At 41.1% G+C, this 15,055-nt stretch overlaps 1 protein-coding gene across 1 annotated transcript; it reads right to left on the bottom strand.

Moving 5' to 3' along the window:
- Positions 1 to 452: 452 nt before the first annotated feature.
- RRAGC (Ras related GTP binding C) lies at positions 453 to 14,662 on the bottom strand. The gene is made up of 7 exons (XM_049819734.1): positions 14,315 to 14,662; positions 8,603 to 8,806; positions 7,673 to 7,872; positions 6,682 to 6,796; positions 5,004 to 5,146; positions 3,491 to 3,639; positions 453 to 2,500 (listed from the first exon to the last, which is right to left on the bottom strand). Exons 1-7 carry the CDS (start codon positions 14,579 to 14,581, stop codon positions 2,349 to 2,351), a joined length of 1,230 nt encoding a protein of 409 aa, XP_049675691.1. The 5' UTR covers positions 14,582 to 14,662; the 3' UTR covers positions 453 to 2,348.
- Positions 14,663 to 15,055: the final 393 nt, after the last annotated feature.

The raw sequence follows: 15,055 nt of genomic DNA, 5'->3' as shown, positions 1-15,055 counted from the left end.
ATTCTGTTTTGAGATGCTACCATTAACCTTTAGTAAATGCAATCATCCAAGAGTAAGGTAATGCTGACAAAAAAAACAAAACCAAAACAAACAAACAAAAAAAAAAACACCAACAAAAACCCACCACAACATGCACACCAGAAGGCAGAATTTCAGAACGCAGCCTAAGGCTCACCATTAATCAAAAGAAAATAACAAGTCACTTCATCATTTATATGCCTTTAAAGTCTAGAGTCACCTTCTGAAAACTGAGTGTTCAGTTTGGAGTCAGCTTTTAATGGAGAGGAAAGCTAAGGCCAACTGACATTTTAAAAAAATTTCACATGGGAAGGTGGTATTTAACTTCTTTAAAAAACACTGTGAAGATTACATGGCCTTTTTAAAATTTGCTTAACCATATAGGCCTTTACAGACTTGCTGAAGTGTCTCATCCTCTCACAGAAACAACAGTGTTACAGTTTGACCATTTTTCATTTTATTACATCATGTAGAGAGCAAAGACAAAGAGAGGAACATACATGTGTACTTAGAACATGGAAAACTCACTGCACAAATGGGAATGATTTCTTCCTTCCTGTGATCTTGCCAATTACTTTTCCTCTCACCTTGAGTACTAGAACACTGTAATAGAACTTGCAAGCTACAAAACCCAGTGTTACAAGCTTGCAGCACTTCCTTAAAAAAACCCTGCAGTTCCATTACCATAGAGGGGCTCAGCCTAGGTTCAGAACTACAACCACTATTAAGAGAACTGAACTAGAGCACTTGAATGCCCAAGTCTCGTGCTGACTGTGGCAACTTTTGGAGCAGATCCTTTATGTATTTAGTATCATACAACATCTTTAGAACAAAAGAAAAACATTTACACAGTATGTGCATACACCCTAATGTTAATGCATGAATATTCATTTTTACATAGTTCAATGAAAATCCATTCTATAAGCACAGAAGCAATCCCGTGGTTATTTCTGACCACATAAATACATTGGTTGCAGAGATCGCTTACAGTTCCAGATCTTCTTGCAGAAACTTTTATAGTGGCACTTGTATAGTCAGTTGGTCCAGTGGCTTTGCAACACCTATATGCACATAGGGACAGGTAAAAAGAGGCAAGATCTTTACAGGCCAGCAGCTGAGCTTACTGCATAGCAAGGCTGATGTACAGTATGACATCTGCAGTAATAATACCAATACCAATAAATTAGATTAAAACAATTCAGATATACTTTCCATAGTATGAAAGCCAGCATTCACAAAATCAGAAAAACCCCACTATTCTATTCAGATTGCATGGCAACAAACAAGAAGGTGTTTGCCACAGTACAGAATCAACGCACTTTCTATGTCCGGTATTATTAGTAGGTTGTAGCACACTGATATATAATTGCCGTGCAAGGATAACACCCTAAGACATTTTTCTAGGAATTGGCTTATCAGTCAGAGGGTAGAGACCGATTCACCATCAAAAGCCAGTAACTTTGTCATTTCTTTGCTTGGGAATAGCTGAAAGTGGTTGCTTTATTCCAACAGGTGGCAGACATTTCAGTTTAGTTCGCCATGCAGTTGTTTTGTGAATAGGATTAATCACACAGATTTATGACATCCATGTTTTTGCAAAAGAGAGCAGGTAGTTTATTTCTGGGTTTAATACTTCCCTTCCATCAAAGGGGGCATACCAAGAAGTGTGGTCTGAAAGCAAAGTATCACGATCTCTTAAAATGAAGCTCCAGGTCAGCTCTCCAAACATAGAATCACTAGAACAGAGCTCTACCTTGCATCCACTTAACAAGTACAGAATTCACAAGAAAACTCTGAGAATACCGACGAGAGCAAGAACTACTTTATGGAATGATTTGTGAGACCAGCCTCACCAAACAAAAAGCCTGAGTTTCACAAGCCTAAATAATAACACCACCTTTTTTTTTGTGTGTGACAAAAGGATAAACTTAAGCAAAAGAGGATATTCTACAGATTAATTAAAAAAAAAAAAAGAAAAAAAAAGTTGAGCAGGTGACTATTCAAGTGTTTCACACAAAACTCAACTCAATCATTTGTAAGCTTTGACCAGGCAATCAGTCAGAGACAGACTGTTAAAATAGGATTCCTAACTGAAAAACCACTGCACTTGCAATAAACCTGGTTTCAAACCAGCATTTCTAACTCCACTGGCCTCAAAGTATTTTTACAGTAGTTTCAGTTGTCCAACATGAGTTACAAGCTGCTGTTCCGCAGTTAGTGCCACTCTTCTCCTGTGAAACATACTTCAGGCTTTCAGACTACTCTTCTCTTGTTCCACAAAACTTTGGAGTGAAGAGCTGACAAGTCTATCCAACGTCTTTAGTTTTCCTCTAGACTGCGTTCCTAGGTGTGCCATTGTGAGTCACTGCTTTCATATTTGAGGTGCTTGATTGGTGGTTGCAGATTCTGTGGGAGGCAACACCTACTTCAAAGACTTCATGAATGGCTTTGCGGAAGCAATGAAAATTGTAGTCTATCAGACCTGCCAAGAAGGAGAGGTAGGGGAGAGGAAAAGCTGTGCTCAGCTTGGCACATTTATGTAATCAACAGAGCTTCTCAATCAATATACAGCGTTTCATTTACCCAACAGCTACTTTGCTACTTATTTTAGTATGAATTTGGATTCAGAAGACTTAAAGTTTTATTGATGCCAGTATTTATTTAGACTGTCTCAGTTTTTAGAGAAAAAGGTACTCATTTGGAATGCAAGGTGTGTATTCATAATTAAACAGCAGGTGAGGGGACAACACAAGACTCTAACCCCAAAAAAACATGCTCGTACAGCACAACCATCACTTGAATGTTATCTTGCCCTTTATGTCATTGATATGTATCCTAACTGCGGTGAGAAAAACTTTAAGTTCAAATACAGTACAGTTATTAAAAGAACACATCTGCTTTTTCTAAAATGCCAAGGTAGGTACTGTCACCATTTAAGTAAAATACTTTGAAATTAGGGCCTACGCTTGTCATTTCTACCCCGTGACACATGCAAGACCATTCATACCATCATCTCCTACAGGTCCAAGCAACTATAGAGCTGGTTAGACCTGCAATGTATTAAATACTTCATTCTAAGTTCCTACCACATGCTGTACTAGCCTATCACTGTTGATTTCTTCAGTCATATGTTAAAAAAAAATTTCATCAGTTCAACACGTGATAGAGAATATGGCTATTCACAATACAGGAGCTGTCAAGCAGAACGTAATAAGCATTACTCCATTCTACTGATTCCACTATAGCAGATGGTAGTGACACAGGCCACAGCTACACAAGTCATTTCAGCAGGAGAACAGCAATTAAAGCGATGATTCACAAGAATAAAAATAAGACCTCTTTATACCTATCTCTGGGAAAGTAGAAAATTCCTCCCAGAAGAAATTAAACAAATTTAGTTACACAAAAATATAGTTGATAAAAAACATTAGATAAAAGTTGTTCATTGGGGGGTGGGGGGGGAAGTCCTTACCTTTGCGCTCAAAACTCTCTTCTCTAAGAATGCAAACTAATGCCAAAAACTTTGTTACTTCCTTTAGGTACAGGACCGTTGTGTTATTGAGCTTGATAATTGCCATTGACTCTTTATCATAAGCACTGCCAGTGCCATCTTCCTTTAACCTAAGAAAGAAGGAGTTAACCCAAGGCATAATCTAGTAGGCATGCACATGTAACTTCAAGACAAATACCTGTTAAATGCAGTTAGAAGAGTATCACTCATACTGAACAGTGAGCAAGCAAAGAACCTGCCATGCAGGTCTTAATACTATTGTAAGACCATTATCACACCTTAAGTTTCTCAGGCAAGCTAGACCTAAACAGAGTAGAGGACTTCACTAGATACTGTCTATCTTAGATGAGCAGTTAAGAGCAAGCTGTCAGCATGCATTCTTTTGAAATCAAACTAAGAGCTATAGCTGTTCAGTCCATACTGTTTTCAGCTTACCTCTGAGCATTCTTAATGGAGGTATTGTAGTATATTAGTTACAGCATAGTTTACCTTCAAACCAAAGAGTCACTACTACTCACTGTCTGAGTTTACAGTGCCACAGTAAGGAATCAGGTGATTGGTTTGAAGATTCTAATGCAGGACTTCTATGCAGAAACATCAATGGAGTGACACCTCAGCAAAACTACTTTTGGTCATTTAATACAAAGGCTTCCTTAGTGAGGCCAGGGTGTGGGAGTGCAAAAGGGAGCAGGACACTTTTTGGTCTTAAGCTAAACCAGCCTGCATTTACAAGAAAAGATTAGGATGCTGCTTTCTATCTGCAAGTTTTTAGTGTTAGTTAAATTACTGTAGAAGCAAAAGATGTATCACAAGCTACTCCTGAAAAAAAAACAAAACCCCCCAATGGTTACACAACCCTGGGTTGACCCATCAGCAGACAGACCATTAAATGTTACAGTATTTCTTGGCAGCACTGTATTTTCTAGGCTACAACCACAGTTCTAAAATAAGTTACCACTCCTCCAGAGCTGCTTCAAAAATCCATTGTGAAGTATAATTCAGCCATAAATTGTGAGAAACAAGCAGTATATGCATCCCTCAGAGAAAGTCAGCAAGAGCCGAGTTGATCTCACAAAAGCTATTCTGCTCAGATAGCGGCAATTCTCAAAGCAATGTGACTGCAAGTTACGCTTACAAGCTATGGCATGCTACGGACCCCAGTTATTTGCAGGTATTAACATACTTGCACCCACCATGCCAAAAGAGACACAGCAGTATTCATATTTTACAGGAAACACCTGACTCTTACAAATGTCAGATGGCTAAGGCCATGAGCGGAGGGAAACAGAGTACAAATGCTCAATCCATCTGCCAAATCATTTGGCTTTATATTCTAATTACTTACAGAACCAATGTGCTCTACAGACCAATCAATAGCATCTGGCTAGATGACAAAGCCAGCACCACTTGCACAGTTTGCAACCTATTCTACAACTTTTAAGGACTTTTTTCCCCAAGAGCATTCATCACTTACCCATATATACAGGAAACATCTATCACTACATCAATCATGTCACAGCACAACTCATATGACTGCATGTCCACAGGGGAACTGTCTGTTGCGATGTAGATTTTGCTGACTACATCGAAGAGAAAAGCTTTTTCAATGCCTGAATTCTTCAGAAAGAGAAAGAATTTGGATGAATTTTTAAAATAACTACATTTTTAAAATCTCAAGTAGAATTCATATACTTTCACAATCTTAATAGCAGGAAATAGTTTAAACATAACCAATTTAGAGGCTTAAGACAGAATCAAGATTTAGAGCATATAGTTTATAAATGCAATACCCTTGTTGCCATAGTACATATCAACATCACCTTCTAATTGACAAAAATAAAGCTGAGGACTCAGTTAGAATTCTTTTCAGTTTATTATTTATCAGATCATAATTAAGGTTACATTTTACTATGCTTCCAGAACCCAAATTCAGCAGTTTTCCTCTTCTGTGGTTCTATTAACTCCAGAAGAGCCACACATTCACATCCACCTGATGGACCAGGCTCAGAGACAAGTTACTTCATACTAGTATGCTGACACTTATATTTTATGCTTGTGTAGTATCTTGGCAGTTCGGTTTCTGTGTGTGGCAGTTGCTGTGTAGTTTAACATGCAGAGCAAATAAAGTCAGCTTCTAAACTTATGACTCCATGAAGACTATCACATTATGGCAGTTATGGGTATGGAAAAGCACCAAGCCAATTGTACCATCCCATTTGTAACAGAACACTTTGACAAAGTACACGTGCTCATACTACGTTCAGAAGCCTTCTGCTGTTAAGCAAGTTACCATGTATTCACTATGGGTTTCTGGCAAAGCTGAATTTCTATTTAGGCACCAGAAGCATTCCTTATCACTTTTTCCTATCTAGTCTGAATATCCAAGGCAGTGTCCTGAGGATATCCAGATGATCCTTTTGGCATCAGGGCCACGTTCCATAGCCTCATGGCACTAAGCAGGGTGACCATTAACATGCCCTTCATCCACTGGGCCAGGTTATTACAGACAATCCTCTACTAACACAAGAAACAAGCATTATACAGTAGCATGGGGCAACACATCTGACCCACACAGCTCCTCTCAATCGCAACTGGCTTTTTTCATGTTGTCTACATGCCTGCAACAGCCTCACAGACATAACTTTAATGAGACAGGCTATTTCAGCCTTGTCTCTAGGGTGACATTTTATCTGATTTCAAGTACATAGCAGCAAATTTCTGTCACAAATTCTGTAAGAAATGCAAACTCTAGAAGAGTAAGGGCAAAAGTCTCACAGGCCACATGAAATAGACAGTTTAGTTCAAGGCCAAGTTCATATTATGAAAAAAGTCTCTTGCCAGTACAGCTACATTAGACTAAGTGCCTTAGCAGACTAATCAGTATATCGTGCTGGCAGAAAACTTCCATATCAACAGTTATAACCAGCCAAACTATGCTTTGTCAGTATTTAGAGAAACCCACACAAAGCACAAACCAGTGCAATTTAGCTGTGGTAAAAAGCTTCTAATGCAGACAGCCGGGCCAGCAGAATACACCAACAGGAGTGCCACCTGAATCTCCCAAGGGCAGATCTAGCCAGCATTCTTTAGCAGAAGGACTTGCTTTACCATTCCTCGTATTTCACTCAAAGTTCTGTTAGATTAACACTTACTGATATAAAGATATTTAGTAGATTTTCCAGCGTTGGCAGTTGCGGAATAAGCTTCTGTACCACTTTACTGAAGGCTTCAAATATTGAATGGTCATAGATACTGGTCAAATAAAAGCTGAGATGAGGAGGGAGGGAAAAGGAATAAAAAAAGAACAAAGATTCAAGAGTATTTCAGAATTGCAATAGAAATAGTAAAGCTATGTTTTCTAACATTCAGGCCTGATGATTTAGCTGGGATGCCTTTATCACAATTATACCTGGCCACTACACCAAGAACCTAATTTCTGAGTGTCTGGTATAAACACAAAACAGACTTCCTCCATCCAGAGAGGTGGGAGAACAGAGAGGAAAATTTGAACATGCTTTCACAACACACTTAGCCTACAGAATGCTGATCACAAAGGCATTAAATACTTGACCAGATTTCTTCAAGTCTCATTCCCGGCCTTCCACTTTGTTCACACTAACACTGAGAGACACTGGCAATACTTAAAGGCTCCACAATAATCAAAATAGCAGTAAAAACAGAGAAAAAATAGCTCATTTTAAAGGTGTCGGTAGAAGACACCTTAAAAGCGAGCCAAATACCAAGTAAGAGACTAAGCTTTTAAAACAATCACACTGAAAAGCCAGTGCTAGCCAGGACTAGAAGGCAGGCAGCTTCCCCTCTCCTTATCCTGTCCCTCCAGGCCACGTGTACAAATTTGGCCTGCTATGCTGGATGAAAAGTATGCAAAAGGACCTTGAATTATCAGCAAGTTTATGAATAAATCTGTTGATTGAAATCCAGTACAGTAGCCTGCCTTATTTTACTCAGCCTAACAGCTGAGGCTTGGCCACAAATTCAGCAGTGTGTTTTGTAACAAGAGTTTGTGCAGTATTAAGAAACTCAAGGCCTTGCTCCGGTCCGTCCACTATTACATCTAAAACCCATTAGTCTGTATGCGTATCAGCAACAGTAGAACTACATATGCCAGAAGCCTTAACTCACCTAAGGTGAAGTTTTTCAAGACCAGCATCCGTAAGGTCATCGTTAGCCCTCTGATGAATATCCCTCTGAGTTTCTATTTTATGGTCATCCGATAAACCATCAACTTTATGAATAAAAACTTCAAAGTTCATTTCTGGGTTGACCTTGTAGGCTTTTGAAACTGTAATGTGGAGTCTTGTTAAAGCTTCCATGTAGTCATCCTGTAAATCAGTTTTGGCAGGAATGAATGACAATGCTTTATCTCTGATAACTATTCTGTTCTGCACAAGGACAAAATATTTCAGTGCAAGAAATTCACTTCACTTCTGTAACTAAACAGAAGTATGGGAGAAGAGAATAGCTTGGAGTGTCAGAAATCCAAGTAGCTTAGATTCTGCTATGTAAATTAAGTTGCATTAGCCATACAAGGCTCAGCTACACAAAACTAGGCTTCAGAGCAAAAGGCAGGTTACACTTCAACTCCAGCAAAAGGCGGCAGCGATCTCCAATACAGTCCTAATGACCAGGTAATCTCCCATGGTGCAATTCCTAAATTTATTAGAAGCTACCAGATACCCAACAGTACCAGTACTTGAAACTGAGGTCAAAAGTGTGCTGTTATTAAATGAATTCCATAGCAGTCAACAGCAGAGGGAAGGAATAATTTAGACCATCTAAGCACAGCAGATTCTCACTATTATTGTAGAACAGTTAAGTTCTCAGGTAAGGGTACTCGCCCCTTTCCACTCTCTCCACCGGGAGCATGTGTTCCAGTCAATTCACAAAACTGAAAACCATACACCAAAAGTTACATTGCCAATGCGTCCTTTCATACATAACAGATGTTTTACAAACTTATCTAAAAATATAAATTATTAGCTTCTTGATCATTCCTCTCACACACAAAGCAAAAAGAAAACGTCCTTGTGATTCTTAGTGATTTGTATTTACCTGGGCATCAATAACATATATTAGAGCACCTGTTCCTCTGAAGATCATCTCATAATCAAATGTTGGATCAAAAAAGTCCATCTGTCCAGGAAAATCCCATATTTGGAAATTCACAAATGAACTGTTGGAAATATCATCTTTGTAGATCTTGTTGGTACTTTCCAAGAATAGAGTCTCATTGGGAGACATTTTGTGAAACACCACCTGTTAAAAGAACACAAATAATAGTCTCGACTTCATCTTATTAGAAGAGATTGGTAAACGTTCTGCCACTTGAATCTTACAAATAGGTTTATCCATTCTAAAGTGTACAGTTTCCTTCTGGTAAATAGACAGCTTCCTGCATCAGCTAAGGAAATAACCTACCCTCGACCAGAACCAAAGAACTGAATACAGTTAAACATTTTAACAAGTCTAAATAATACTACTGCCTAAAGACAAAGACATCCCAGTTACTCTTTCTTCGTTGCAAATCTGACAGTATTTTCAAATTCTGCTATATTAGCCAATTTGATCTGGTATAAAGCCACCGTGTTAATGAAGCAACTGCAAGCTTTTAAGAACTGTTCCCTTCCACTCTTAGAAATTCCTAACGGAAACTTTGCTTTCAGTCTGGTGCCAAGCATTACAACACAATATAATCAGACTGTTCCTAAACTTCAATAAAAGTGTACAAAAATAACATCTCAGTTTTAGAGACCCAGATAGCTAGGTAGTATGCCATCTATTAACAACTGAATTATGTTTGCTGACCCTCTCAAGTACCCTAAGGAAACGATGAAAGCTTCTATACCAGTTGGTAAACGGTTTAGCTGCAGTGATGAAAAACATACTCATTGCTAGTACTCAAAAAGCCTCACTGGGATTTTAACCTTTCCCTGAAGAAATAGAACTAGCACGTAACCCCAGAGCAAACCAGCCTGTAGCAAAAGCAGTCAGTTTCAATAGCGAAGGTTGCACTAAGGCAACTCAAACGTATATCGCAAGAGTTACTACAAACATGAGGTGGTCAAATGCTAGAACTGCAAAAAGAAATATGTTTCCTATATAGCACTTGGTAATTTTTTTATTTTTTTTAATGTTTCACACAGTTACAGAAGTCATCCATTAAAGAGACCTACTGCAACAATCTCTGTCAGAAAAACTGCAAGACAAACAACTCCACACCCAGTATAGTTAATGGATTCTTTACTGAGGTTCAAAGTAGTATGTCAGCCTAGATTTTTAAGACCAAGGGAAAAAAATTGTTCCTCAAGGCAAACGTTTGAGGAAGCCACGATTTAAACGAGGTTTTAAACAGCAGGACATCTGTGTGGAAAAGTAAAAACAGTTCTATATATGTAGCAGCTGTATTGCAAGGACTAAGAATTCCTCAGGGTTTGCAGCACAGTTTTAAAGCATTCTGAAATCAATGTTCCTTCTATGGAACTCAGTGTCTCCCACAGGAAGCAGGATAGAATTAGTGAATCCAGTTTAAAGCAGATGAGTCTCTGAGAAGCAATGCCATCATCCCCCTTTCCCCTCCTTCCCAAAGCAGTGTGTTACATGAGACTGATGTTCCCAATCTGTTTTTTACACTAATAAGGGGACCAAGACACAGTTCTAATCAAATTCCATTTTTATCACCTAGCATCTACCCCTACTCTTACTTGCTTTACAGAGCTTTGATAAAGCAAATAAAAAGGCTGTGGGAGCAGCCGATTGGAAGCATACAGCTCACACTGATGTCAAGCAATTTTGACTAGGCATACACAGGCAGAGCAGACAAAAGCTAGTAAAATTCTAAGAATCTGCTGAGTTTCCTTGCTATGGCTTTTATCATTCCCAAGTGTTCCTTTTACACCTTCAACATCCAACGGTCTCATCAACTTCCTGGCAGACTTCCTGCTTCTACTGTATTTTAAGAACTTTTCACTGTCAGCTTGAGCACTCTTACCAATACGCTCTTTCAGTTGTTTTTTTTTATCCCTCTGAACATCCCATTCACATCTGACCTGCCACAATCTCAGTTTTCAGGTTGTTGGTTTTTTTTTTTATTTCCTGACATGTCAATCATATCTCTACAATAACTTCTTTACAGCAGCACTTGGTTTTATTTTTGAACTGCAGCAGTTAAGCTGCACTCCTGATGCAGTGTTTCTAAACCACCCCTGTGTTTTTGGACTGCCCTTGTATTTATTTTTTTTTTAAACTCACAATTTCTGTCTCAATTTTCCCTTCCTTGGATCTGTGAGCTGAATTTGTCTGACATATTCATTCCCACTACCTTAAACTTTGAATGGACTCCCCAGGGAAGCATGTGCTTGGTTTTTGGTGGTTTTTTATTTTACAAATCAGAGAACAGCCTTATTTGGAATTTCACTACCAGCTGAAACGTTCACCTGATCCATGCAAACAAAAACATCCAAGACCACCAAACAATAATCTTATACATGAAGTGACAAACATGACTTCCATAACACCCCTACTAAGAGAGCTTATGATCAAATATAACCTGTCACCACAAGACACTTTATCGAGTACATTGTAGCAACACCTGTAAACTGCAAGAAGAATATCTAATGCAGGAATTGCAAGTTGCTGAGAAAGTAACAAATCTACTTTAGTTCCCCCCCCCCCCCCCCCCCTTTTTTTTTTTGACACTTTGTCTGGAAACTTGAATAACTGGTTTATATCTGAGAAATCTACATCCTTTTCCTCAAAAGGGAAATAACAACCAGAGCCAGAACTTTTCTAGGAATCTTCACAGTGCAAGTAACCCAAAGGGAAGAACCCTGCACTGGGAGTTGTCCCAAGCCACCATGAAAAGCATGCCTCAACGAAGTCTGTACAGCTGAAGCAGGCAATTTGCCCTTTATAATCAACCAGTCTCCCCACTGCAGCACAGGATCATTCTGCACATAAAAATAGGCACCTTTACCTATAAGTCCAAATGCAGAATGGGTTTTCAAACTCCTTTTTTTTTTTTTCCAGTCATAGTAAACCCCTTTTTTTCTTGAGGTAATATTACACTATTTCTATTGCCCTGATGTCCAGAAAGGAATTTGCACGGGCAGATGGAAGGAGGTCCCTGAAAAGAGAGAGAAAAGGTATGGTATTGCAAGATGGTGTTGAGAATCTACTAACTGGAAGCAAACAGCTGCTTCACAGGTAACAACGAGAAGCGACTTCCAAAGGATTCCCTAACAGCATAAGACATACAACCATTTTGTCAATTTCATGCTTTCCAGAATCTTTGCTTTAATTTTATGGATTTCTTAAGCTGCTATAATGAATGAGATGGTCTCAGAAGTAGCAGCTGTCTTTTTTTCCAGAGGAGAGATTTGGGTAGTGTGGGGTAACAAAGGAAGAGGGTAAGTACAGCGAAAGGAAAACAAAACAGACAAAGTTTGTAAAGAAATTCACTAGTTATTAGGAGCACTACATTACATCTTGCTGTAAGATTTTTTTAAGTATTAGAGCTTGCTACAGAAACATAGACAGCTGGTTCTGACTCCCTACTCCCCCAATTCAGTTCATTTAACACCTTTAAAGAAAAAAGGGAGTAAATGAAAGGTTTACAGCAGCTCCAAACAAGCTGCTGCTTTAGGTTCTACCACACGCACAAATTCCTCCCCCAGTAATACATTTATGGTAATCTTGTGAAGGCAGAGCAGCAAGTGTGGTGACCACAACAAAAACACCCAAAACAAAACAAAAACTACACACAAACACACAAAACCCCCAAAATCAGGTACTCTGAATTCTTTTCAGGTTCCTATTACATAAGGACAGTGCAGTAAGTCCAGTTACGCAAGTCATAAGTCTGCACAAAAATTTGCACAGGTTATACCAGTACGGAAAATCCAGTTGTCCAAAGGAAAAAACAGTTCCTCCTCAGCACCATCGTTTTTCTTTCTTTTGTGAGAGGTCTCCTGTTAATATTGCTCTCAGTAGAGGACTGAAGTGGTTTAATAATTCATGGTTTTCACACAAATTTCTAGATTCCCACAAAGCCAATACTTTTCCTAATACAGTGTTCATCATGCACACCCCCACTCTCTGGCAAGGCAATCAACAACTAGTGCCCAGACAGAAGGTTCAGGTCTGGTTATGGCCATTTTTAGACTAAACAGGTCTAAGAGCAGGGACGCTGTTGAAACTTCTTGATACTCAAAGAGTATCTAAAATTATTGCCACAGTTTGTTCACTCAGGCAGCAGCACAATCAGCTCCTAGATAACAGAACCACAGCTTCTAATTCCCAAGCCAGGTTGGCAACGGATCGGCAAAAGATAAATTCTATGTCCTCTTATTGCGTACTCAACATCACACTGTTCCTTTCCTGTACAACTACTTGAACGGGTCCTCAGAGAACTGATGCTACCAACCTTGGTCATCACACACAAAAAAAAAAAAAAAAAAATCCAAACCCTACATCTATAAAGTGACTTGTAAAGTCTTAAAATCTAGCTGCAATTTGGAGTTACTGCTTCCCTCCAGCTTTTAGGGTTCACTTTTTTCAGCTGCGGATAATAAAATAAGATCTCTAATGAGAGTCTACAAGGAGTGCCATTCACATGACTAAAGACAGAAAAAGACTTTCAGTACAATCACTGCATTTGCACATACAGTGGGGGCATTAGGCCTAAATAATGGGGAATAACTGGAAAGACTGAAAAGCAATGACAGCCCAGTCTGCCACTGTATTTCAGAATAGCACAATGGAAAAAAAATTCTCACTAACAGGTATGGTAACTTTTGCAAACCTTGTGTAAAGAAAGGCAAGCCTACAGCAAAAGATAGGAATCTTCAGACTACAGTTTAGAACCCATCGGTCTAGTACAGCCTATGGATTGCCAAGTAGTCTGCATAAGTTGGCTAAAAGAAGCAGATTCATACCTGCTATGGTGCAACGTCCAAAAAGGGCTTCTCTGCATAAAACCTTTACAGAAATATCCGAAGGATTCCACACTTGCATTTGAAGTAAGTTTGAAGCCCCTAAGTCTAGAGCTTGAGAACCAAGGCATTTGACTAGTAACACCTTCCCATAAAAGTTCACCTAAAAACTTCATAATAGGGACTGCAAATGCAAAACTTGCACTGAGGAACAAGGATCGTTCTTAGTGCCACACTACTCTTAAGCAACGTGGCAAACAAAAATAGTCGGTTTTGTCTTATTTTTATTAAGAAACGCTAGCAACTTCACAAAGCTACCAGCAAACCTAAGGCACCGAAACTGTTTTATTTCCTCTTCGACCAGCGACTCGTTCGCTTGGTCTAGCGTACTAAAAGAGACCAGAGGCTGTCTTTCTGCTTATACAGAAGCAGAAGTCTCTCTCAAAGGATCAAAAGGCAGAACAAGAGCTCAAGTCATCTTCTGACCGGAAGCGCTAGCTAAACACCACACCTGTACCGCTCCCAGCGCTTTCACATCCGTAAGAAAGCACTTCACGGTAAATTTTACACCAGTATCTTCACTCTTCATTTCTGAAGCATTCAAGCGAAGAACTACAAAGGCTACAACCTATGCTACACAACCTTCCTCTCTCGGGCAGTCCGTTCTGCGAAGTAAGCATCCTCAAGCAGGAGCCTCCCTTCGCTTCAACTTCGCCACACGCGCCCGCGTTAAAAAGCAGAAATTGCCGAAAGAGCACGACAGAAATGAGAAAGAGCTCGGCGCCGGAGAGGCAGCGCGGCAGGCGGGGGCGTTGAGCCGCCGGCTGCCCCTCACCTTCTGGATGGAGGACTTCCCGCTGCGCCGCAGCCCCATAAGCAGGATCCGCGGCTTGGAGTCCGCCCCGCCCGCGCCGCCGCCGGGCCCGCCCGCGCCGCCGCCGGGCCCGCCGGGCCCCGGGCCTCCCTCCAGCTCCGCCTCCTCCTCCTCCTCCCCGTAGCCGAAGTCCTTGGGGAACGAGTCCGCAGCCCCGAAGCTACCCCCCACCAACGCCGGCTCCTCAGCCGTGCCCGCCGCGCCCGCCCCGCCGAACTGCAGCGCCATGTCCGCCCGAGCCCGCCGCCCTCCAGCCACCAGCGCCCGTCCCAGGCCCTCCTTCTGCTCGACCAACCCAACCGGACACCCCGCAGCCTGCCGCGGATTGGCTGGCGTCAAGCTCCCTGGCGCCGATTGGCTCGGGACGGCAGCGAGGTAGGATGGCTCCGGTCAGACGACCCGAGTCACCTGACGGCGCTACCGCACGTGAGCGGCAGGGGCGGGGCGAGCGGCGGGGCGAGCAGCGGCCCGGGCGGCCCTGGGCGCCGCCGGCGGGGAGGGGCCCGCCGCCCTCCAGCGCGCGGCACCCCGGGCCCCTGCTGCGGAGACCGGCCGCGGGCACCAGCCCGGCGGGCGCGAAAAGAAACGAGAGCCGAGGCGGGGGAAGCTGTCGCTGAAGACGCCGTCCCCCTTCCTTTCCCAGCCAACGTTATCTGTGAAGCGAGGTTCGTCGCGTTCATCAAATAGTCAGGAATTGTCTGC

This window comes from Accipiter gentilis, chromosome 17, assembly GCF_929443795.1.
Source record: "Accipiter gentilis chromosome 17, bAccGen1.1, whole genome shotgun sequence".
Lineage (NCBI taxonomy): Eukaryota > Metazoa > Chordata > Aves > Accipitriformes > Accipitridae > Astur > Astur gentilis.
This window is presented reverse-complemented; position numbering and strand designations above follow the sequence as displayed.